Source organism: Saccoglossus kowalevskii, chromosome 6 (genome assembly GCF_978046115.1).
Source record: "Saccoglossus kowalevskii chromosome 6, keSacKowa6.1, whole genome shotgun sequence".
NCBI lineage: Eukaryota > Metazoa > Hemichordata > Enteropneusta > Harrimaniidae > Saccoglossus > Saccoglossus kowalevskii.
Genome location: NC_140646.1, coordinates 4,351,502 through 4,376,663, shown reverse-complemented (window position 1 = coordinate 4,376,663; position 25,162 = coordinate 4,351,502). Strand labels below are relative to the sequence as shown.

At 33.7% G+C, this 25,162-nt stretch overlaps 1 protein-coding gene, 2 long non-coding RNA genes and 1 pseudogene across 3 annotated transcripts; 2 read left to right on the top strand and 2 right to left on the bottom strand.

Annotated features, from left to right (window-relative positions):
- The first annotated feature begins 48 nt into the window (after positions 1–48).
- Positions 49–15,790, top strand: LOC100369436 (NADH dehydrogenase [ubiquinone] flavoprotein 2, mitochondrial-like). The gene is made up of 7 exons (XM_085499971.1): positions 49–159; positions 2,062–2,121; positions 9,226–9,288; positions 9,497–9,684; positions 9,949–10,046; positions 11,739–11,925; positions 15,450–15,790. Exons 1-7 carry the CDS (start codon positions 121–123, stop codon positions 15,541–15,543), a joined length of 729 nt encoding a protein of 242 aa, XP_085356097.1. The 5' UTR covers positions 49–120; the 3' UTR covers positions 15,544–15,790.
- On the top strand, positions 2,907–8,771 carry LOC146741478 (uncharacterized). Its single transcript, XR_014929670.1, has 2 exons — positions 2,907–2,997; positions 8,413–8,771. It is a non-coding gene; the product is annotated as an uncharacterized LOC146741478 (long non-coding RNA).
- Positions 15,791–16,495: 705 nt separating the features above from the next.
- Positions 16,496–19,896, bottom strand: LOC146741477 (uncharacterized). The gene is made up of 2 exons (XR_014929669.1): positions 19,725–19,896; positions 16,496–16,634 (listed from the first exon to the last, which is right to left on the bottom strand). It is a non-coding gene; the product is annotated as an uncharacterized LOC146741477 (long non-coding RNA).
- Positions 19,897–19,898: 2 nt separating this feature from the next.
- LOC144349421 (beta-alanyl-dopamine/carcinine hydrolase-like) lies at positions 19,899–24,527 on the bottom strand (annotated as a pseudogene).
- Positions 24,528–25,162: the final 635 nt, after the last annotated feature.

Here is a 25,162-nt window from a genome sequence, read left to right as displayed (position 1 = left end):
GTCATATCTGGCCAATCGGTGCTCAAGTTATTTCTGACCTCCGGTTGTCAGGTCACAGGTATCCCGGATGTTGAATGAAATACTCGTATTCGGTTCTTGTTGTCTGAACATCTGGGGAAAATGCTTTCGTGTGCGCTAAGGTCAACGCGTAATTTGTTGGTAAGTTATAAACATGTTCCTCGGTTGCTTTGAGTGATTTCGAAAGCTTGCAATTAAGTTCTTTCCAGTCAAACTTCCTGAAAATCACCATGAAAGCTGTACTGTACACTCAGATTGTCACCATTTAATCACACCATGGAACTACAAAATGGTTTGTAGTTTCATGATCACTCCATATATGATGTTTAATTGTTGCATTCATTTAATTATAATTTGACTCAATAATAAAATTAAACATTTTGTAGTTGCTTGAAGCAGTATGACTTTCCATCACTTTCAAAATCTCAGGTTTCTTAGTTTGAATACACTTTGTGTTATACATGCCGAAAGCAAATTGATGATCGAAATATACATGTGTCAAATTGTGCTTTAGCTTGTTGAAATTGAATCACGAACAAGGTTTGTAGGTTTATGTTTGAACCACATACGTGTATAACCTATAGCAATGACAAGATTGAGTAATGCTACCATCATCGCCTAACTGATAGTGATAAAACTTGTTAGCTTTGATTCTGCGAGTAAGTACATTGTATTTCAAGCCTCACTGTCATCAAAACTTTGCATGTGCATAAAGATGGCTCGCACAACAATGAAAGGTTACCTATTGATAGCTCCCAGTTCGCTGATTTCTCCTGAAAATAGTTGTTAAAGTACTTGCATGGTTATTACATTCAACAACATTTATATTCTGTACAGTGTAGGCCAATGCCAACCAGTAAACAGAAGAACAGTAACAGAACCGTATAATTCACACTTACGCATTGATGATGATAGTGTCACTTTAAGTGTGTCTTCTTTGGCAATTCAATATACTGTCATTTAGTTTTATATCTATCGCCATATGCTAGAGTAACTCTAATTGGATGCATGTTTTCAACACAACTAATCAAATCTATGTATTTTACCAAAGTCACATATGCGACTGCTCTGTAGAATTAATCTTGGGTACGTTTACACCAAGTCTGTGAAACCTTGCGACTCTGATAATGCCACCAGAAATTTTGGTCTCAAAATTGGATGCCCACAGAATATATATATATATATATGTGTAGATACAATAGTCGATTATTCCAAAACAAAAGTGCTCAATACAAAGTATATGTAGAGCGGGTGAATACGGTGATAGAGAAATTAATACACAACTACATGAATATTGAAACTCAACAGCACTGTTTCGTAAGGTACAAGTACCTCACTCATCAGGAGCTTTATGTTTAATCATTCACTGCACCAAAGAGAAGTGTTTGCAGTCTGGCATCGTATACCAAGCGGAAGTTACGCGTTTAGACAAGTACACCAGTGAAACGTACGTCGGACTTACTGGTAATGAGTTCAAAACAAGATACAGAAACCACACGGCCTCATTTCGCAATCAGGCCTCCAGAAATGCGACAGAACTAAGTAAACACGTCTGGTCACTCAAAGAAAGATATTGAGTATAAAATACAATGGAAAATTCTTGCTCGCGGTAGCCCGTATAATAGCTCCAGCAAACGATGCATTTTATGTTTGAAAGAAAAAATTATCATAATTTTTAGACCCCACCACTCCACATTAAACAAAAGAAATGAGCTCGTTCAACATGCCGACACAGATCAAAAGCTCTAATATGTAACAATTAAACTTTCTATTTAATTTTAATTAATATGTTAATTTGCGAAGCTCATACTGTATGCTCTTTGGTGCAGTGAATGATTAAACATAAAGCTCCTGATGAGTGAGGTACTTGTACCTTACGAAACAGTGCTGTCGAGTTTCAATATTCATGTAGTTGTGTATTAATTCCTCTATCACCGTATATATATATATATCATACAATATCAACCCTGAATAAATTCTAATATGTAGCTCTGTTTTTTTTTCATGTGTACTTTATGTTAATGATGATTTTTTTTTCCACAGGGAAGCCAACTTAGGTCATTCCACAAAGCTGCACCTGTCTGTTCTGATAAATTATTTGTGGTAAGTGCTACAAATTAATACATACCAATGTTTACCTTATTGGTTACTCGCTTGTGCATTTATGTTGTTGGCATGTACCAAGTTGAAAATCACTCACAAGCAGGGACACACAGTGATAATAACAAAAGATAAATAGTTGAAAACTTCATACTACTGCTGCTACTTTGGTATTGATTTTCAAACATAGTAAATTGTAATGAGTAAATTGACCAACAAACCTAGCAGTACAGTGGTGCCAGTGGCAACATGCGTTTGAATTATTTATACTCACTCTGTTTGTTGGTTGTTCTTTCATGTATCTGCTTTAGTGAGCCTCCAGTATTTGCTTTTCATTGTAATATTTCTCTTTTTAGTCCCCGTTCAGGCGCAGCCTGAAAAGGGGACTTATAATTCAGGTTTTGTCTTTTTTCCGTCTCCAACATTTTCTCAGAAATTCTACAGCAGGTATCAGTGAAACTTGGCAGGTTGATGAATAAGTGTCTTCCGAGTATGCACGTAATTTTTTTTTTTCCAGATCTGAAAATCCCAAGTGGGTCTTTTTCACGATTTTCATCAAAAATTACCTCTCCCGGCAACATTGACAGAACGTCTGCGCATGCTCAGAATAAATTAATTACTGTAAAATACTTTATTTTTGCTTGCAACATTTTTTTGCTATTTTCGCTGAAGGAATGTTTTACAGTAGATTAGATCTGTGAGTAACGCTGCTGTTATTACGACACATGATTTCTCCATTGCGTGCAATTTATTATAGTACTGTTTATACATGTATTCTGTTCGGCTCAGTGGTCTCATTCACTAGTTGCTAGAAGAACTAGTAACCTTATTTGATTTCAAGAACTTCAAGAAGGCGGCATAAGAGACGTGTTTGCAAAGGTAAGTTCTCCAGTTTCTACAAAATTGAATGTATTTTGGGGTACGATTGGTGTACATTCCGTGACGTACGTACGGACGTGAATATTATGATGATTGCCAGCTTTATATTCTTGTGAAAAGCCAAAAAAGCAAACAATTGTCTCCAATCTACGAAACTAGTTTGTAAATTGTATACCCTGTCAAATTATTGTACACGGACGATTAATTCATGGGGACATAGTTTCAAGTGAGTAAATCGTTATCCGGTCTTTTGCTTGTGACGCGATTTCTGAATTATCCACAACTCGGGGGGGGGGGGGGGGATGTCCCTGTGTCGATCAATTTATTCATTATATCATAGTAGGTTGCATATGATTATATTCGTATTTTTATGTTGTGAGCATTAAACTGTTAGTTGTAATGAAGATTTTGCCGATCTCGTACGATTCAACATGGCCGATGTGCAGTGACAACACGTGTATGGACGTTCGGTCGAGTAGTCTGCAACGGACCATGAAATCGCCCGGCGTTTTTTCGGCATTTTTTTTTAGTTTTTTTTTTAAATATTTTAGATATTTCATTCACTCCTGGCGCCTAAAAGAGTCTTCTTTATATTTTACCGTAGTCATTGACACCTATTGTGAATAGCCAGAATGGGTAAGCCTCGTTTCGACAATGAGCTGTTATTTCTGTGAACAATGTTAAATTATTCTTTGAATGCTCAGTTTATATTTTGAAAACAACTAATTTTTTGATTAAAAAAAAAATCATTCCGTTTTCCCTGTCAAAATCAAAGCATAAAGATCTTGCCAGAACATCGGTAAATCTACTACCGCGTTGCATTCACCACGAGGTCACTGAACCGCCATTAACATATTTAAATGAGCCACGTGTAAATGAGAACAAGGCGGATATCTATCGCTTCGCGCATTTACATTCGACCGAAATCATTCGTTTACGATGAAACTAAGTTGAATATTACTTCCAATTTATAAAAATTCAACGAATTAAATTTTTGTGCGTTATTATAATCATTACTGAATAATAATCAACAATTGCAATACTTCGAAAACAAGCAAGTTATTCACTTGCGAAACACAGAATGACCAGATTGTGCTACCGTGATCATTCGCTACCGGTACTAACCACTAAGCAATGTATTCGTGTTTGTATTTATTCAAACCTTCTTTTAGAACATACTTTACTTTTCGTTATCAACAAGATTATAAAAAAATAATGGATGTTACAGTATGTGAACTTTTTGGGGGGATTCAATTGATTAGTCCCCGTTCGGACGCAGTCCGAAAACGGGGACTTATGTTTTGCCCTGTGTGCGTCCGTGCGTCCGTGCGTCCGTGATCACCTGTATCTCGAACATGCATGGACCGATTAAGTTCAAACTTCACTCATACATCACACCTTATATGGGACATATGCACATGCATTTTTTTCATGATCCGATTAACGATAGCCGAATAGCGGCCATTTTAAGGCCGAAAATGCATCAAAATCGCACATTTTCACCATTCCGGACCCGGATCTCAGTTATGCATGGACGGATTTTGTTCAAATTTGGTACATACATTAAACATAATAGGACCTTGATGCACGTCATTTTTTTTTTGGGATCGGGTTCGAAATGGCCGACTGGCGGCCATTTTGTTTTAAAGAATTCAGTTCTGGATCCGTATCTGAGACATGCTTGGATTGATCGAGTTCAAACTTCACACACACAAGGTACATCATGTCACAAATATGTATGTGCATTTGTTTCATGATCTCATTAACGATAGCCAAATGGCGGCCGCTTTAAGGCCGAAAATGCATTGAAATCGCACATTTTCACCATTCCGGACCCGGATCTCAGTTATGCATGGACGGATTTCATTCAAATTTGGTACATACATTAAACATAATAGGACCTTGATGCACGTCATTTTTTTTTTCGGATCAAGTTCGAAATAGCCGACTGGCGGCCATTTTGTTTTAAAGAATTCAGTTCTGGATCCGTATCCGAGACATGTCTGGATTGATCAAGTTCAAACTTCACACACACAAGGTACATCATGTCACAAATATGTATGTGCATTTGTTTCATGATCTCATTAACGATAGCCGAATAGCGGCCATTTTAAGGCCGAAAATGCATCAAAATTGCACATTTTCACCATTCCGGACCCGGATCTCAGTTATGCATGGACGGATTTTGTTCAAATTTGGTACATACATTAAACATAATAGGACCTTGATGCACGTCATTTTTTTTTTGGATCGGGTTCGAAATGGCCGACTGGCGGCCATTTTGTTTTAAAGAATTCAGTTCTGGATCCGTATCTGAGACATGCTTGGATTGATCGAGTTCAAACTTCACACACACAAGGTACATCATGTCACAAATATGTATGTGCATTTGTTTCATGATCTCATTAACGATAGCCAAATGGCGGCCGCTTTAAGGCCGAAAATGCATTGAAATCGCACATTTTCACCATTCCGGACCCGGATCTCAGTTATGCATGGACGGATTTCATTCAAATTTGGTACATACATTAAACATAATAGGACCTTGATGCACGTCATTTTTTTTTCGGATCAAGTTCGAAATAGCCGACTGGCGGCCATTTTGTTTTAAAGAATTCAGTTCTGGATTCGTATCCGAGACATGTCTGGATTGATCAAGTTCAAACTTCACACACACAAGGTACATCATGTCACAAATATGTATGTGCATTTGTTTCATGATCTCATTAACGATAGCCAAATGGCGGCCGCTTTAAGGCCGAAAATGCATTGAAATCGCACATTTTCACCATTCCGGACCCGGATCTCAGTTATGCATGGACGGATTTCATTCAAATTTGGTACATACATTAAACATAATAGGACCTTGATGCACGTCATTTTTTTTTTCGGATCAAGTTCGAAATAGCCGACTGGCGGCCATTTTGTTTTAAAGAATTCAGTTCTGGATCCGTATCCGAGACATGTCTGGATTGATCAAGTTCAAACTTCACACACACAAGGTACATCATGTCACAAATATGTATGTGCATTTGTTTCATGATCTCATTAACGATAGCCAAATGGGGGCCGCTTTAAGGCCGAAAATGCATTGAAATCGCACATTTTCACCATTCCGGACCCGTATCTCAGTTATGCATGGATGGATTTTGTTCAAATTTGGTACATACATTAAACATAATAGGACCTTGATGCACGTCTTTTTTTTTTTCGGATCAAGTTCGAAATGGCCGGCTGGCGGCCATTTTGTTAAAGAATTCAGTTCTGGATCCGTATCCAAGACATGTCTGGATTGATCAAGTTCAAACTTCACACACACAAGGTACATCATGTCACAAATATGTATGTGCATTTGTTTCATGATCTCATTAACGATAGCCGAATAGCGGCCATTTTAAGGCCGAAAATGCATCAAAATTGCACATTTTCACCATTCCGGACCCGGATCTCAGTTATGCATGGACGGATTTTGTTCAAATTTGGTACATACATTAAACATAATAGGACCTTGATGCACGTCATTTTTTTTTTGGATCGGGTTCGAAATGGCCGACTGGCGGCCATTTTGTTTTAAAGAATTCAGTTCTGGATCCGTATCTGAGACATGCTTGGATTGATCGAGTTCAAACTTCACACACACAAGGTACATCATGTCACAAATATGTATGTGCATTTGTTTCATGATCTCATTAACGATAGCCAAATGGCGGCCGCTTTAAGGCCGAAAATGCATTGAAATCGCACATTTTCACCATTCCGGACCCGGATCTCAGTTATGCATGGACGGATTTCATTCAAATTTGGTACATACATTAAACATAATAGGACCTTGATGCACGTCATTTTTTTTTCGGATCAAGTTCGAAATAGCCGACTGGCGGCCATTTTGTTTTAAAGAATTCAGTTCTGGATTCGTATCCGAGACATGTCTGGATTGATCAAGTTCAAACTTCACACACACAAGGTACATCATGTCACAAATATGTATGTGCATTTGTTTCATGATCTCATTAACGATAGCCAAATGGCGGCCGCTTTAAGGCCGAAAATGCATTGAAATCGCACATTTTCACCATTCCGGACCCGGATCTCAGTTATGCATGGACGGATTTCATTCAAATTTGGTACATACATTAAACATAATAGGACCTTGATGCACGTCATTTTTTTTTTCGGATCAAGTTCGAAATAGCCGACTGGCGGCCATTTTGTTTTAAAGAATTCAGTTCTGGATCCGTATCCGAGACATGTCTGGATTGATCAAGTTCAAACTTCACACACACAAGGTACATCATGTCACAAATATGTATGTGCATTTGTTTCATGATCTCATTAACGATAGCCAAATGGGGGCCGCTTTAAGGCCGAAAATGCATTGAAATCGCACATTTTCACCATTCCGGACCCGTATCTCAGTTATGCATGGATGGATTTTGTTCAAATTTGGTACATACATTAAACATAATAGGACCTTGATGCACGTCTTTTTTTTTTTCGGATCAAGTTCGAAATGGCCGGCTGGCGGCCATTTTGTTAAAGAATTCAGTTCTGGATCCGTATCCAAGACATGTCTGGATTGATCAAGTTCAAACTTCACACACACATGGTACATCATGTCACAAATAGATATGTGCATTTGTTTCATGATCTGCTTAACAATAGCGGAATGATGGCCATTTTAAGGCCGAAAATGCATCAAAATCACATATTTTCACAATTCCAGAACCGGATCTCAGTCATGCATGGATGGATTTTGTTCAGATTTAGCACAATGTGTTGTACATATGCAGGTGCATTTCGGTCATGATCTGCTTTGAATGTATATGTCACTCAAATATGAACGGAACGGGGACGTGTCATTGACAATGACTTGTTATTCCAACATTTCGCGATGCCTATGAACCAAAGGCTTTTCACTCTTCTCTGAGTGTGACACCTAAACCAGAGGTTTTATGGTGTATAAATTGGCACTAAATGAAAAGGCCGTTGAACCTTATTCAAATTTATAAATACATGTTATTATGTATTTTATTATGAAAACTGACTAAATTAAATGTGATCTTATTTTTAATTATGATTATGATTTATATCGGTAATGACGTTTTCATCCAATATTAATTGTGCAATTGTTAAAATGCCTACCTACACATTTATTGTTTTTGTTTCTGTTGCCCTGAAATAGACATTTGTAAAAAAAAAAAAAAAAAATCATGCTTGATTAAAATTAAAGAAAAAAGATGTAGTCATGTAGCCCCTTCCTGTTACCTGTTTTCAACTTCTTCCAAAGTAAAATCTGGCGATACTAATCCCTAGAACCACTCAGATTGGGACATATGTCTTATGAACCCACATGTGTATGTCTTTGACTATACTTATTTTAACCTATTTTTTTTTTTTTTTTTTTTTTTTTTACAGTGGTGCTGTGAACTGCTTTAATTTCGCAAGGCAATTTTTTCTGGGTTCCTACAACATGGAGTGTCAGGGACTTTATTGAAATGTTGTACACAAATTTCACAAAATCCTGAATATATCTAGAAGTGAAAATTAAATGGTTTACAGTATCTTATACCCATTAATAATGATTGAAATGCAATAATATCACTGCACTAAAAAGACTTCAAACAATTATTGTTACTTCTCCATTGAAGGTTATGAGCAGACCAACCTTTACTTGCTCTGAAAACATAGCTTTTACAATTGTTTAAATTAACAGATGTTGTTCTATGTACAATGAATACATTTTAAATAATAAACCTTACTGTGTTAAATACAAATTGTATTTGACAACATGAGAATGATTCTGATGCCCAGTGGTGATGTTGAAACAAACCCAGGTCTTGGTAATATACTAAGACCTGATTAACAAAGAAGTACCAGTACATCAAGGTTCACTCAGATTTATGAATGCAGTTTCTTGAGCAAGTATACATGTATGACAAATAGTTTTGTTGCACTTGTGTACTCTGAGATTCTGAACATGGGTCAGTGGAAGTTTTTAGTTGTCAGTACAAAACTAGATCATCGGAAATCACTTTATGATGAGTTGTAACTACAAAGAGTACATATTTATTCATCTGTTTGCAGATGTTCCTTGTACAACTTTATAATCAAATAACGGGGACTGTGACATTTCATGTCTTTTTTAGTCAAATGCTGTATAGACACATATAAACAATTCTAAAATGCATGCTCTGTTTTTGAATGTAATTTTTTATTTTGTTGTTACAGCACAGGGACACACCAGAGAACAACCCAGGTACACCATTTAAATTCACACCAGAAAACCTCAAGGTATGTGTCGGCTCACATGAAAAATGATTATTTTTCTCATACCTGAAGTTCAAAAACAAGTCTTAATTGTCATGCACTTTTCAAATTTATATACAACACATATCCTGTGATATTATTTACATATAGACATATATGTTTCAGCAATAAGGAATGAAAACAGATTTGTCATAACTTAGAAATGTGTTTTGTTTACACATTATTCACTCAGCGTGTAAAAGATATTATTGGTAACTATCCTGAAGGACACCAAGCTGCTGCAGTTATCCCAGTGTTAGATCTTGCACAAAGACAACATGGTTGGCTACCAATATCAGCAATGCATGAAGTGGCTGGTATCCTTGAAATGTCTAAAATAAGAGTCTATGAAGTGGCTACTTTCTACACAATGTTTAACAGGTAAGGATTTGTTAAATCTGTGAGATTGAAACACCAGTACTGCAAATCACCTTGCAAAAGTAATCATGATTAGCAAAGTTGAAATTTGTGCACCAATTCATTTCTTCACTGGCACAATATCTTCATGTTCTTGTATACATTTTGTTGCTATTAAATTCATAATTGGTAAGTTGATCTTCAATTGCAGTTGGTCATTTTGGAATCATAGAAACTTAATAGCTGTACTTAATTTAATCATATCATATTGTGATATTTTTTTAACAGAGAACCAGTTGGTAAATATCATATTCAGATCTGTACAACTACACCATGTATGTTGCGGGATTCTGATGGTATTTTAGATGTCATCAAGAATAAATTAGGTAAGTATTTAGAATTGAAATAAATGATACCTCTATCATTTATAAAATTTCCACTGTATCCTTTGTTTTTATATACAAAGATTGCACAAGATGCTATGGCAATTCACCAAACGCAAAATTTATTGATAAGTTGTTATACAATCAATTTCACTAAATATTGTATTGTTAATATATAGAAGGCATGAAATTCTTGATAAAACTGACTTGGTGACTTAGTGTGGCTAAAAGGTGTAGAAGAGAACCAGTTTATTCATATATTAAAACATACATTTTGTCATATAATGTCCTGGATGTGAGTACTGTCATTCCTGTTTGTCTTCTTTTCATAACACTTCCTATTTCATTGATGCATATATAGTTTGATAGACCACAGGGAGCCCAGGAACTATGATCAACTGTATGTAGTCTCTTATGAGGGGGGGGGGGGGGGTGGTATCAGCTGGTATCTAGTGTAAGAAATAGATAAGGGATGAAGGCTCCAGTAAGCCCATATTTTTTAAACTGGAAAAAACAGACGAAAAAAATGGAATATAAAATCTATAAAAAAATACCAGCTTGAAGAATATTGGTTGCTCTTTAAAATTTTGCCAACTACACAAACTAACTTCATTTATGAATGATTAACGGTTGCCCTGGGAGCACGGCACACCAAGTTTACCACTCGGTTACTCGTGATTGGTTCGCTGGAGCCTTCATCCCTTGTCTATTCTTTACACTAGATACCAGCCGATACCAGAAGTGAGTGCCTTGGAAAGGGCATTCTGCTTTGCTGAATTCTAGGTTACCGTACTTGACCGCGTTAGCGCCCAGGGGCCTCAACTCAGAAAGTCACAATTTTTTAGGGGTGGGTGCTTACCCGAGCACCCCCCTTGAAAAAGAGTGCAAATGAAAATTTTGATTCATCAAGTGACAAATTACATCTTTGAGGGAAAATCAAATTACTAAATTAGTTGCGTCATCATTGATTTTCACAATGAAGAAACAGAAATGATCACAAAAAATACGCACATTTTATTACAATATTAATTACGTACCACCATAATTTACTGAATTAAAAACATTTGAGTCTGTTGGAACACAGTCGAAGTCAAAATTGTCATATTATTTCCACCATGATGCATTTGCAGATTTGACCTACAGCAGCGTTCTTTGACCTAATGGGTCAAGTTGGTTATTAACTAATCAGAATGCTGTGTTTTGACTGACGCAATTCTTCGGAAATTCCCAAAGACTTTCCGGTAACGCAATGCGGAAGTGAATTATCAATGTAGAAGTACAATCTGTTGGAATTGATTTCAGCAAATAAACGACATGGTTTTTCCAAAAAAACTAGTAACTAGCCATTTGTGAGAGGTAAACTGAATATGGCATGAAATATTTATCGCATTTAACTTTTATTAACAGGTCATTGTCGAAGCGTAGTTTACACACGGTTACTGTATTCTACGCATTCACAACATGTTCACAGCAATCGATATCCACGCTGTATCATATAAAAACGATTACCAAGATTCGTTACGCAAGACCAAGTTTTAAATTAGTTGCATTTTAAAGGGGTGGGCGCTTTACCGAATGTGATCCCCAAATATAAAAATTGCGCAAAAGTGGGGGATGGGCGCTTGCCTGGGCATGGGCGCTAACGCGGTCGAGTACGGTAATAGTTTGAATAACATGTCAATTGTGATATTGCAGGTATTGGCGTTGGTGAGACTACCAAAGATAATATGTTTACCCTTGGTGAAGTAGAATGTCTTGGTGCCTGTGTTAATGCTCCTATGGTACAAATAAATGATAACTACTATGAAGATCTTACTACCAAAGATATGGAAGAAATCATAGACGATCTAAAAGCCAACAGAACTCCAAAAGCTGGGCCAAGGTATAAATACCAGTACACAATATGTATGCAAGCACACTTTTACTCAAAGTCAAAACTGTCAAGTGATCTATAAAAAAAGCTTTAAGGCTATATATAATATACAGTCTTGAGGGGACTGTATTTGATATGTCTATATTAAGGTTCCTGGATATTCAGATTTCCATGATTATTACACTATAGTATTATTTTATGGTGTTGTTCATAAAACTCACATAAAAACTTATTGTCATAGAACTACTTTTTGCTTAAAAGTGGCTAAATTGATTCCTATAGGGAAAAGATTTGTCGTATCTGAAAATATCGTCCAGTGTGGAAAAAATATAGTGACAAAAATAGCATGTTGATAAATTATTAGTAGAGTTTGAAAATATTTTTATTAATGAAATAATGCTTTTAAATGGATTCCTATGGAAATTGCACCTAAAATGCACATTTTTGGCTTTTTGTTGCGTATTGGGTAAAAACACTCAACACTCAAAAGACTATGACATATATCTTTATTTTCATCCTATTTTGATACTGTAAAAACTCAATATTTCTATTTTGATACTGTAAAAACTCAATATTTCTATTTTGATACTGTAAAAACTCAATATTTCTATTTTGATACTGAAAAAACTCTATATTTCTGTTTTGATACTGTAAAAACTCAATATTTCTATTTTGATACTGTAAAAACTCAATATTTCTATTTTGATACTGAAAAAACTCAATATTTCTGTTTTGATACTGTAAAAACTCAATATTTCTATTTTGATACTGTAAAAACTCAATATTTCTATTTTGATACTGAAAAAACTCAATATTTCTATTTTGATACTGTAAAAACTCAATATTTCTATTTTGATACTGAAAAAAATCAATATTTCTATGTTGATACTGTAAAAACTCAATATTTCTATTTTGATACTGTAAAAACTCTATATTTCCATTTTGATACTGAAAAAAAATCAATATTTCTATGTTGATACTGTAAAAACTCTATTTCTATTTTGATACTGTAAAAACAATATTTCTATTTTGATACTGTAAAAACTATATTTCTATTTTGATACTGTAAAAACTATATTTCTATTTTGATACTGTAAAAACTATATTTCTATTTTGATACTGTAAAAACTATATTTCTATTTTGATACTGTAAAAACTCTATTTCTATTTTGATACTGTAAAAACTCTTTATTTCTATTTTGATACTGTAAAAACTCAATATTTCTATTTTGATACTGTAAAAACTCTATATTTCTATTTTGATACTGAAAAAAATCAATATTTCTATTTTGATACTGTAAAAACTCTATTTCTATTTTGATACTTTAAAAACAATATTTCTATTTTGATACTGTAAAAACTATATTTCTATTTTGATACTGTAAAAACTATATTTCTATTTTGATACTGTAAAAACTATATTTCTATTTTGATACTGTAAAAACTCAATATTTCTATTTTGATACTGTAAAAACTCTATATTTCTGTTTTGATACTGTAAAAACTCAATATTTCTATTTTGATACTGTAAAAACTCAATATTTCTATTTTGATACTGAAAAAACTCAATATTTCTGTTTTGATACTGAAAAAACTCAATATTTCTATTTTGATACTGAAAAAACTCAATATTTCTATTTTGATACTGTAAAAACTCAATATTTCTATTTTGATACTGTAAAAACTCTATATTTCTATTTTGATACTGAAAAAAATCAATATTTCTATTTTGATACTGTAAAAACTCTATTTCTATTTTGATACTGTAAAAACTATATTTCTATTTTGATACTGTAAAAACTATATTTCTATTTTGATACTGTAAAAACTATATTTCTATTTTGATACTGTAAAAACTCAATATTTCTATTTTGATACTGTAAAAACTCAATATTTCTATTTTGATACTGTAAAAACTCAATATTTCTATTTTGATATTGAAAAAACTCTATTTCTATTTCTATTTTGATACTGTAAAAACAATATTTCTATTTTGATACTGTAAAAACTATATTTCTATTTTGATACTGTTAAAACTATATTTCTATTTTGATACTGTAAAAACTATATTTCTATTTTGATACTGTAAAAACTCAATATTTCTATTTTGATACTGTAAAAACTCTATATTTCTGTTTTGATACTGTAAAAACTCAATATTTCTATTTTGATACTGTAAAAACTCAATATTTCTATTTTGATACTGTAAAAACTCAATATTTCTGTTTTGATACTGTAAAAACTCTATTTCTATTTCTATTTCTATTTTGATACTGTAAAAACTCAATATTTCTATTTTGATACTGTAAAAACTCTATATTTCTATTTTGATACTGTAAAAACTCTATTTCTATTTTGATACTGTAAAAACAATATTTCTATTTTGATACTGTAAAAACTATATTTCTATTTTGATACTGTAAAAACTATATTTCTATTTTGATACTGTAAAAACTATATTTCTATTTTGATACTGTAAAAACTATATTTCTATTTTGATACTGTAAAAACTCAATATTTCTATTTTGATACTGTAAAAACTCAATATTTCTATTTTGATACTGTAAAAACTCTATATTTCTGTTTTGATACTGTAAAAACTCAATATTTCTATTTTGATACTGTAAAAACTCTATATTTCTGTTTTGATACTGTAAAAACTCAATATTTCTATTTTGATACTGTAAAAACTCAATATTTCTATTTTGATACTGTAAAAACTCAATATTTCTATTTTGATACTGTAAAAACTCTATATTTCTGTTTTGATACTGTAAAAACTCAATATTTCTATTTTGATACTGTAAAAACTCAATATTTCTATTTTGATACTGTAAAAACTCTATATTTCTGTTTTGATACTGTAAAAACTCAATATTTCTATTTTGATACTGTAAAAACTCTATATTTCTGTTTTGATACTGTAAAAACTCAATATTTCTATTTTGATACTGTAAAAACTCAATATTTCTATTTTGATACTGTAAAAACTCAATATTTCTATTTTGATACTGTAAAAACTCTATTTCTATTTCTATTTTGATACTGTAAAAACTCAATATTTCTATTTTGATACTGTAAAAACTCAATATTTCTATTTTGATACTGTAAAAACTCTATATTTCTGTTTTGATACTGTAAAAACTCAATATTTCTATTTTGATACTGTAAAAACTCAATATTTCTATTTTGATACTGTAAAAACTCTATATTTCTGTTTTGATACTGTAAAAACTCAATATTTCTATTTTGATACTGTAAAAACTCAATATTTCTATTTTGATGTTTTGAGGAATTGCATTGTGTTTTAAATTTCACAAACTTCGCAGGCAAACAAATAGTTCTATTGTTATTCTACAAGTGTCTGTGGATCAAATTTCACTGATCAAGAATTTCGCAAAATTAAAAACCAGTGAATAATTACAATTGGTGAAATTACCCATCAACAGTCTTATAGAAAAGAAACTCAGAAAGCATTGGTTAAGAAACTGTAGACAGATGTTAATTACATGTATTGTTATTTCTATTTGCAGGAGTGGTCGGTTTGCCTGTGAGCCACATGGAGGCCTCACATCACTCAACACACCACCCACAGGACCTGGATTTGGAATCAGGAGTGATTTATAAAAATAAAAATTGAGTGTATATTGGATTTATGAAGCAGCTTGATTACCATAAACATTGTAAAGTTATTAGACAAATGTATTGTTTATCCTGTCTGTATTGTTTTGAAATGAATCAGCAAAACAACTGGGCTTTTTTTCTTTTATTTCATCTGCATGTTTATTTGTGTTGTTACAAGCAGGACTGTTCGCACTCTAAAATACAGTTTAGTTTATAATAAAGCAAATTTGCAATGAATTAATATTTAAAATCATGAGTGTATGCTTCTTTTGTTCCTTGCAAACATATGGTTAGTGGCTCATTGATTTATATTTGTACCAAATAGTGGAGTTTTGGGGTGCACACCCACTAACTTTAATAAGTTGAGAGATTAAAACCTCTGTATTGCTTTGTCTTGAATTCAAAACAAGTCTGGTATGTTCCTGAATGTACTGATAGTCTACACAAATGTACTTATTTTATATACTCATATTTACGTGATGTGATGGTGACATCCAGAGTTAGCAGGACCAGCGCAATACAAACGTGACCTTGATAATAGGATTGTGTTCAAATAATAGAAGCTGACATTTTTGGACTAACATTATGTAATTGAAACACAAAATAGAAGTATTAGAGGGATTACAAAAAAGACTATAGTTAATATGGGCAGATGATTTGCTGGAGCTGTTGGTAAATTTATGTAATTGATTTTGCTGTGACAATATACATGTATGAACAATTATGTGAATATGGTGTTGTGTGTTATAGGAAGTAGGTGATGTCTTACGTCTTTTGATTATGTCATTTGAATCAAGAGGGTTAAAGTACTTGATCAGAAAGAATGATTATATTTGTACCTGACTGTGACCCACCCACCACTCGATTGTAATTTGGCCAGCTGCTATTAGACATCACTAGCATGACTAGTTGGAAGACAACCATGTAAAAATAGTGTGAATAGAATAAACGTCTGTAATGAACAAGGAAAAAATAAAGTTTTTATTTTTTATCTTAACCATCAATATACAACAAGTTTACAAAAAAAATTCGAGTAACAATAAAGTAAAAAGTTGAACCAATAGGAGATACAGGTGATGGTTGAATTATCTCGTCTGGAAGAAAATAAAACAAGTGGTAAGGATTATATATTGTAATGAATGATTTGAGTAAGGTGTTGAGTAGAGGAATGTTCAATAGGAAGAACATTGTTGAAATGCTTTGGAAATGATTGGACTTTCCATAAATTAAATCTTGAGGCACATTGTAAATAACTAGTGAGAGGATGCTGAAAGCACTACTGTGCATTCAAGCATCCTCTCAATGAAAACACAGGTTATGCACATTATAATGAGATAAATTAGTGTTGTAAACGGAGTGTCATGATTAAATCTGGTATGATGTGCATGGAACGACTTATGGTGCAAAAGCAGATAAGTGTTGATAACGAATTTGGAAAGTGTTAAATTGTTCTCAAACAAAATAACTGTCCATTGAGGTTGGATATAACATAATGGAATGTTGAAAGTGGATAACAATTACATGTAACATGTTTCAAGTGTTCAATTTTCAAGCTCTGCAAACTGGTGCAATTTCTGTTTGATAACTTGTGCTCAGTCGACCATGAAACAGCTAGAACACGGCAAGTGCCTAATCAGTTGTAAGAACAGCAATATAACATACTGGTACACGACAGAATTTATTCTACCACATTTTGTTGTCACAGTTTCCGGATAATAAACTAAACTGTGAGTTGATATTTGGGGTTTTGTAGACAATACAACATTACTTTATAGCAGCACTGCTTACAAAATAGCTACATAATTTAAACAAATTATTTGTGTTCTATGCTCTCCGTAGATGAAAACACTATTCATTGGATAGCTTAGACTTGCATACAGATTCTTATTTTTTCACTCACATGATATTATATTTTCTTGAAAAAATACCAAAACATGTGATTGTATGCAAGTCTTTAGACAGCTAGGTTAATTAAATTTACAGGATGTGTATTTATTTATCCTATTGTGGACTCCTATGTGCAAAGTGCACAGATATCTGTAGAACCTATCATCAGATTTCAATGAAACTTAGAGATATCTGTAGAACCTATCATCGGATTTCAATGAAACTTAGAGATATCTGTAGAACCTATCATCGGATTTCAATGAAACTTAGAGATATCTGTAGAACCTATCATCGGATTTCAATGAAACTTAGAGATATCTGTAGAACCTATCATCGGATTTCAATGAAACTTAGAGATATCTGTAGAACCTATCATCGGATTTCAATGAAACTTAGAGATATCTGTAGAACCTATCATCAGATTTCAATGAAACTTAGAGATATCTGTAGAACCTATCATCAGATTTCATTGAAACTTAGAGATATCTGTAGAACCTATCATCAGATTTCAATGAAACTTAGAGATATCTGTAGAACCTATCATCAGATTTCAATGAAACTTAGAGATATCTGTAGAACCTATCATCAGATTTCAATGAAACTTAGAGATATCTGTAGAACCTATCATCGGATTTCAATGAAACTTAGAGATATCTGTAGAACCTATCATCGGATTTCAATGAAACTTAGAGATATCTGTAGAACCTATCATCGGATTTCAATGAAACTTAGAGATATCTGTAGAACCTATCATCGGATTTCAATGAAACTTAGAGATATCTGTAGAACCTATCATCAGATTTCAATGAAACTTAGAGATATCTGTAGAACCTATCATCGGATTTCAATGAAACTTAGAGATATCTGTAGAACCTATCATCGGATTTCAATGAACGTATCATCAGATTTCAATGAAACTTAGAGATATCTGTAGAACCTATCATCAGATTTCAATGAAACTTAGAGATATCTGTAGAACCTATCATCAGATTTCAATGAAACTTAGAGATATCTGTAGAACATATCATCAGATTTCAATGAAACTTAGAGATATCTGTAGAACCTATCATCAGATTTCAATGAAACTTAGAGATATCTGTAGAACCTATCATCGGATTTCAATGAAACTTAGAGATATCTGTAGAACCTATCATCGGATTTCAATGAAACTTAGAGATATCTGTAGAACCTATCATCAGATTTCAATGAAACTTAGAGATATCTGTAGAACCTATCATCGGATTTCAATGAACGTATCATCAGATTTCAATGAAACTTAGAGATATCTGTAGAACCTATCATCAGATTTCAATGAAACTTAGAGATATCTGTAGAACCTATCATCAGATTTCAATGAAACTTAGAGATATCTGTAGAACCTATCATCAGATTTCAATGAAACTTATAGATATCTGTAGAACCTATCATCAGATTTCAATGAAACTTAGAGATATCTGTAGAACCTATCATCAGATTTCATTGAAACTTAGAGATATCTGTAGAACCTATCATCAGATTTCAATGAAACTTAGAGATATCTGTAGAACCTATCATCAGATTTCAATGAAACTTAGAGATATCTGTAGAACCTATCATCAGATTTCAATGAAACTTAGAGATATCTGTAGAACCTATCATCAGATTTCAATGAAACTTAGAGATATCTGTAGAACCTATCATCAGATTTCAATGATACTTAGAGATATCTGTAGAACCTATCATCAGATTTCAATGAAACTTAGAGATATCTGTAGAACCTATCATCGGATTTCAATGAAACTTAGAGATATCTGTAGAACCTATCATCGGATTTCAATGAAACTTAGAGATATCTGTAGAACCTATCATCGGATTTCAATGAAACTTAGAGATATCTGTAGAACCTATCATCAGATTTCAATAAAACTTAGAGATATCTGTAGAACCTATCATCAGATTTCAATGAAACTTAGAGATATCTGTAGAACCTATCATCGGATTTCAATGAAACTTAGAGATATCTGTAGAACCTATCATCAGATTTCAATGAAACTTAGACACACAAGTATAATCAATGCACAGACTTTTAGTTTTGGCTTGTATTTTAATCTATGCACATAAATTACCGAAAGTTAATTTGAATATACTGATAATTATTAGCTGTTTGACATATCTTGGGAACCACTTAACTTGGTACATATACATACAAGTGCTCTAGGATAATCCACTGACCTACTTAGTTTGGGGTTGAAATTCATGCATATGAATTACCTAATTTACATAAGTACTAGACAGTTTTTGATAGTATTATCAATTACCATACTGTGGATCCGATTGCTTTTACATTGTGCATCTCAAAGCGTAGACCTATATCAGTTGACAGGCTTCTTTTTAATAGGCTAATTTTAAATCTATTTACTGCTTCAAATATTCTCTACATGCAGTAGTCTTTGTGAGCTTTCTTTGAATCACAGTGGATATCTCTTAGAGTGTGGCAGTGGTATAACCATAACTGGACCAAGACCAGTTTTTGGATTATCTGTATACACTGACCATGTTCTTTGTATGAAGTCAAAAACAGCTGAAAAGTAGAAAACCATTGACTTGTAAATGTTGTGACAGATAATGTACATGAAATGGAAATTTTGTAAACCTTTTTAATTTCGCACAATTAAAATGTTTTTTATACATGATATATATTTGTACTAGCCAACAGGTGTGTTTTTTTAGCACATAGCTGTCGTACTAGCCAACAGGTGTGGTTTTTTAGCACATAGCTGTCGTACTAGCCAACAGGTGTGGTTTTTTTAGCACATAGCTGTCGTATTAGCCAACAGGTGTGGTTTTTTAGCACATAGCTGTCGTACTAGCCAACAGGTGTGGTTTTTAGCACATAGCTGTCGTACTAGCCAACAGGTGTGGTTTTTAGCACATAGCTGTCGTACTAGCCAACAGGTGTGGTTTTTAGCACATAGCTGTCGTACTAGCCAACAGGTGTGGTTTTTTAGCACATAGCTGTTGTACTAGCCAACAGGTGTGGTTTTTTAGCACATAGCTGTCGTACTAGCCAACAGGTGTGGTTTTTTAGCACATAGCTGTCGTACTAGCCAACAGGTGTGGTTTTTTAGCACATAGCTGTCGTATTAGCCAACAGGTGTGGTTTTTTAGCACATAACTGTCGTACTAGCCAACAGGTGTGGTTTTTTAGCACATAGCTGTCGTATTAGCCAACAGGTGTGGTTTTTTAGCACATAACTGTCGTACTAGCCAACAGGTGTGGTTTTTAGCACATAGCTGTCGTACTAGCCAACAGGTGTGGTTTTTTAGCACATAGCTGTCGTATTAGCCAACAGGTGTGGTTTTTTAGCACATAGCTGTCGTACTAGCCAACAGGTGTGGTTTTTTAGCACATAGCTGTCGTACTAGCCAACAGGTGTGGTTTTTTAGCACATAGCTGTCGTATTAGCCAACAGGTGTGGTTTTTTATCACATAGCTGTCATAAGGATATCAGAAGTCATTGCAAAATATTCAAATTATCGTGGTCCAATCAGTGGTACAAATTAGTATACCATCCAATAATGTCTGAGTGCAATAAAACCTATGTAAACAAAAAGCAGCATAAATCAAAGTATTTTACTTGGTGTTTATTTAGATTATATAAACTATTGTATGTAACTTACCAGTTGCTACTGTATTTGTATTATCCTTGGCTGATCCTGTTCGATATATTGGATAGATTTTGTTCTTCGTGTCTTCTAGAATATCTAAAACGGTATTTAAATTAGATGGTACTGGCATCTGGTTGGCCCTAGTGAGACGCTGAACAGAACTTGCGTCATCGTACCGTGGAACGCCCTCAGAGTGTCAATACCTATAATATAGAGACGTATTTTGATGTGCATAGTTGAGTCGTGAATCATGTTACGTGAGATAACACTCTTATTCTCGTCGTATGATAAAGCAGTATTCATTGAGCAATGCATCATGGGAAAATATATCAATGCAGTATTAGTGAAAACCCACTTTTGTTACCTTGTTTATTTCTAAAGTAGAACGCTTTTCAAAGTAAAAAAATACATTTTCATATTGCTCGGTGATAATTACAAGTTTACGTTTTTTTTGTAGGATTTTAATGACAAAATGTGTTTTTATTGTTGTCTATGGAAACTGGTGCCAGAATGTGCATATTATATTTGACAGTTATTCTCAAAAAACAGATTGACGAATAGTAAAATGGTCACTTATGGATTTGAAATACAGGCTATAATAATGTGAAATAAAGATGAACTTGAATAGAACTTGCATATTAAAGTGATAGTAGTTGCCGTCTTCATCGTTATCACAGACAGGTATTGTAATTAGTCAGGTGTGTCTTTCCTTTCATTGGGCTGAGTGTTATCTCTGCTTATCTCGGTCTGATGACATCACACCGATATTTAAACTGCAAATACAAAAATACGATATTTGTAATTTATACAGGATACAAATAACCATGGAACACGTTAACACGATACTTATATAATGTGCGATTGTGTACGAAATTATACCCAGCTGCAACTCCGTATTTGTCATTAGTTAAAATCGACAATGCTTCGTCTATACTTTTGGAAGCAAAAACTGCTCGGAATAAAACAAAGCTAGTTGCAAAGAGAGAGAGAAAGCAAGGCCAATATTTAAAATCCATACCTAAATCGTTCACTCTGGCGAGCTGGACTAACAACTTATTTTTGTGAGGATGATGTCAGCAGTCGTAAAGCGGGGGCGTTCCAGTAAACGACGATGAAATCAGTGAGAAACTGGCACTAAAATTAACAAAGTACATGTACATGATAAAATGTCACTTTCACCATTATGATAGATTGAACTGAAGAATATAACTCTGTAGGCAGAGTTCTGAATTTTACTGTCAATGTTTTCAATGCACGACTTCAATGTGTTCCACACCGTTGAAGAGAGGCTTCTTGAACGGATACATACGAATTAACGATATGGGTGTACATTAATTTATGTGGTGTTTTTTTGCTCTTCCAGACTAATATACTCTTCGCATTTGGAAAACAATTATATCCATCTTGACACCACTCATGTAAATAGTATGAACCATCATATGTCCCTAGTATTTTGGAATGTTTTACTATCGTCCGAAATACAGAAAAGGGGAACAATACTTGTGAATTCGCTCAGATTTTTGTTTTATTTTTTCTATGTAGTCTTTGGAAACAATGAATTAGTAGAGAGCGTGAGACCATGTCGGTTGAGTCCAACGGAAGCACCCATGAATTGACCACCGTATGTGAGGGTTGTCAAGTTTTCCTTAACCTGTGCATCTGAATCCGTAATTATTACATTCATAATGACGGTGTGTCCTTTATTAATTTGATCCGTATCTTCATTGTGTGCTAAGATAGTCAGAAACAGTGAATATAACTACAGTTATAAAATAGTAAATGATATACAGATTATTACATTGCGTACTAGATTAACTGCGTGAAGACCGTTGGTGTCGACATTTATTGTGATATAATTGTATTATATGGCGTATACTCACAGCCAGTGAAGAGAGTATGTGATGTAAAACAGTTACTGTAAATGTTTTGAGTATTCACTGACAAGTACAGTTCGCTAAATTAAATCCACGTCAACATGTAAAATAACATTAGAACTCATTGTTTTGCTGGAAAATACTAATAGTGAAACTAAATACAACAAATGTATACTTACGTATTGTATGTCAGAACTATCACCTTTGTAATTAAGTAAGTTGGTACTGCAAGAAGTACTTGAAGAAAAATTTCCTCGTAATAAAAGTTGGATTTATGGTCGGATATGCATCAATACAAACTTGAAAGACATGAATACAATAGCTCTACCACACAATGTATTGTAAAGCACGGTTACAGTGTACGTGCATGTGCATACTGACGTGATAGTATAACATCGGGGGCAAGTCGGTAACCATATTGTGACAAGTTGGAATACAGATCCAATGATTTTTTAACAGAAGAAGAACGCCAAACTCACCAGTGTGTTTGATCTCAATTCATACAATGTGTGTGTACTGCGTGGATTGTATGCATTTTATAAACAAATATTTCATTTTTAAACGTTCTAAATAATATAAGGTATTATGTTTGAGACAACATAATATATAGTTTCGAACATTATCAGAAATATCTGCGATTACTTGGAAATAACGTGTCTACCTACTCTATTGAATGGTATAAATGCACCGGCAGATATGCCGTAGCGTTCCGACAGATAGTCGTAATAGGTATCATTAACAACATCTAAATACTCGGTAAACACAGCGAACCCTTCATCACTTTCATAAACGGCACCAATTCTTCAAATAATACATCAAAGTTGTCATATAGATGTCGCATCTCCTTGAATACGTGGCCACATTCACATGACGTACTATCGGTGTGTGTAAAATCGATAGACGGATATGCAAGGTTTTTTCATGATACATGGAAATATAATATGACAAATACCTCACATGCCATGGGACAATGTTTTCACAAGTAATTGTCGACAAATGCATACGTCGCGGTCCTCAAATTGCGACGCATTCGATATGGGACCCATGCGTAGTACACAACGAGTGTGGAAATACATTATTTTCAAAATGACGGGCACGTAATTATGTGTAAAATATTCACTATTTAAATTACTGTTGTCTCAAGGCGTCGTATTAGATGTGGGTCTCATATACAAGGGCAAAGTGTGAGTTGGTAAGCGTCTGTGGGTTCCATGTGACGTATACGACGAATGCAAAATTCAGTGTTTGATAAGTGTAAAACTTTGTACCCAATTTCATAATGGGCATTGCCTTCTATGTGTACCATTGGTATACCATATATCAACGTACAGACACAGGCAATTGTCGCTAGGATGGCAACTGGTGGATACGCCCTCCCACGAGGCAACCTGAAATTAAACATGAACAAAGATGCCATTAATAAGTGTCTTGTTGTAGCTATATGTGAGATAGAATTGTAGTTTTAACAGCCTTTTTTGATATAGTTAACATCTGAACTTTGGTGGAGACATCAAGTTGGTTATCATGGCTGCTGAAGTATTTGTAATACACTGCGATAAGACTTTTCGTTTTCGACATTATGACATTCTTTCGTGTTTTTTTTTTAAATGGAAACAAGTGATTTTACTATATATTAATAAAATGGTATATTAGGAATAACTCATACAAAATGTATTTCCATATGTACATCAATAATAACTTTCATAATTATTAATTACACGGAAATATTAAAGAAAAACAATCTGTTATATTTTCATAATTCATTTGTATCGAATGTGAACTGAAAGAAGCTGAATGAAATTACAAATATGGGGTTTGTTCAACAACAACAATGTATGAACAATAACTTTAATAAATATGATTTAACATTGTAGTGAAATTACTGTATTTTTCTCCATAAAAACGAAAGTATCTCATAATGTCGAAAAATGAAATTCCGAAAATTTATGGTAGTGTTGCATCACATTAGCCTGTACCGACAGTCAATAAATAGATAAATAAATAGTCCTAAACAAAACACCAACATGTTTCCATATTTTCGTAGGTATATTGTATATGTTTACGAAATTTTCGTGTGAATAATAGTGGATGCTCTGTATACGATAATAACCACACCATACAGCCAGTCACCACAGTAACAACGACATATGCACGATTAATATTTATAACTTGAGGTCTCATGAATGTGGTGTATGGCCGAGTCTCTTCGGAGT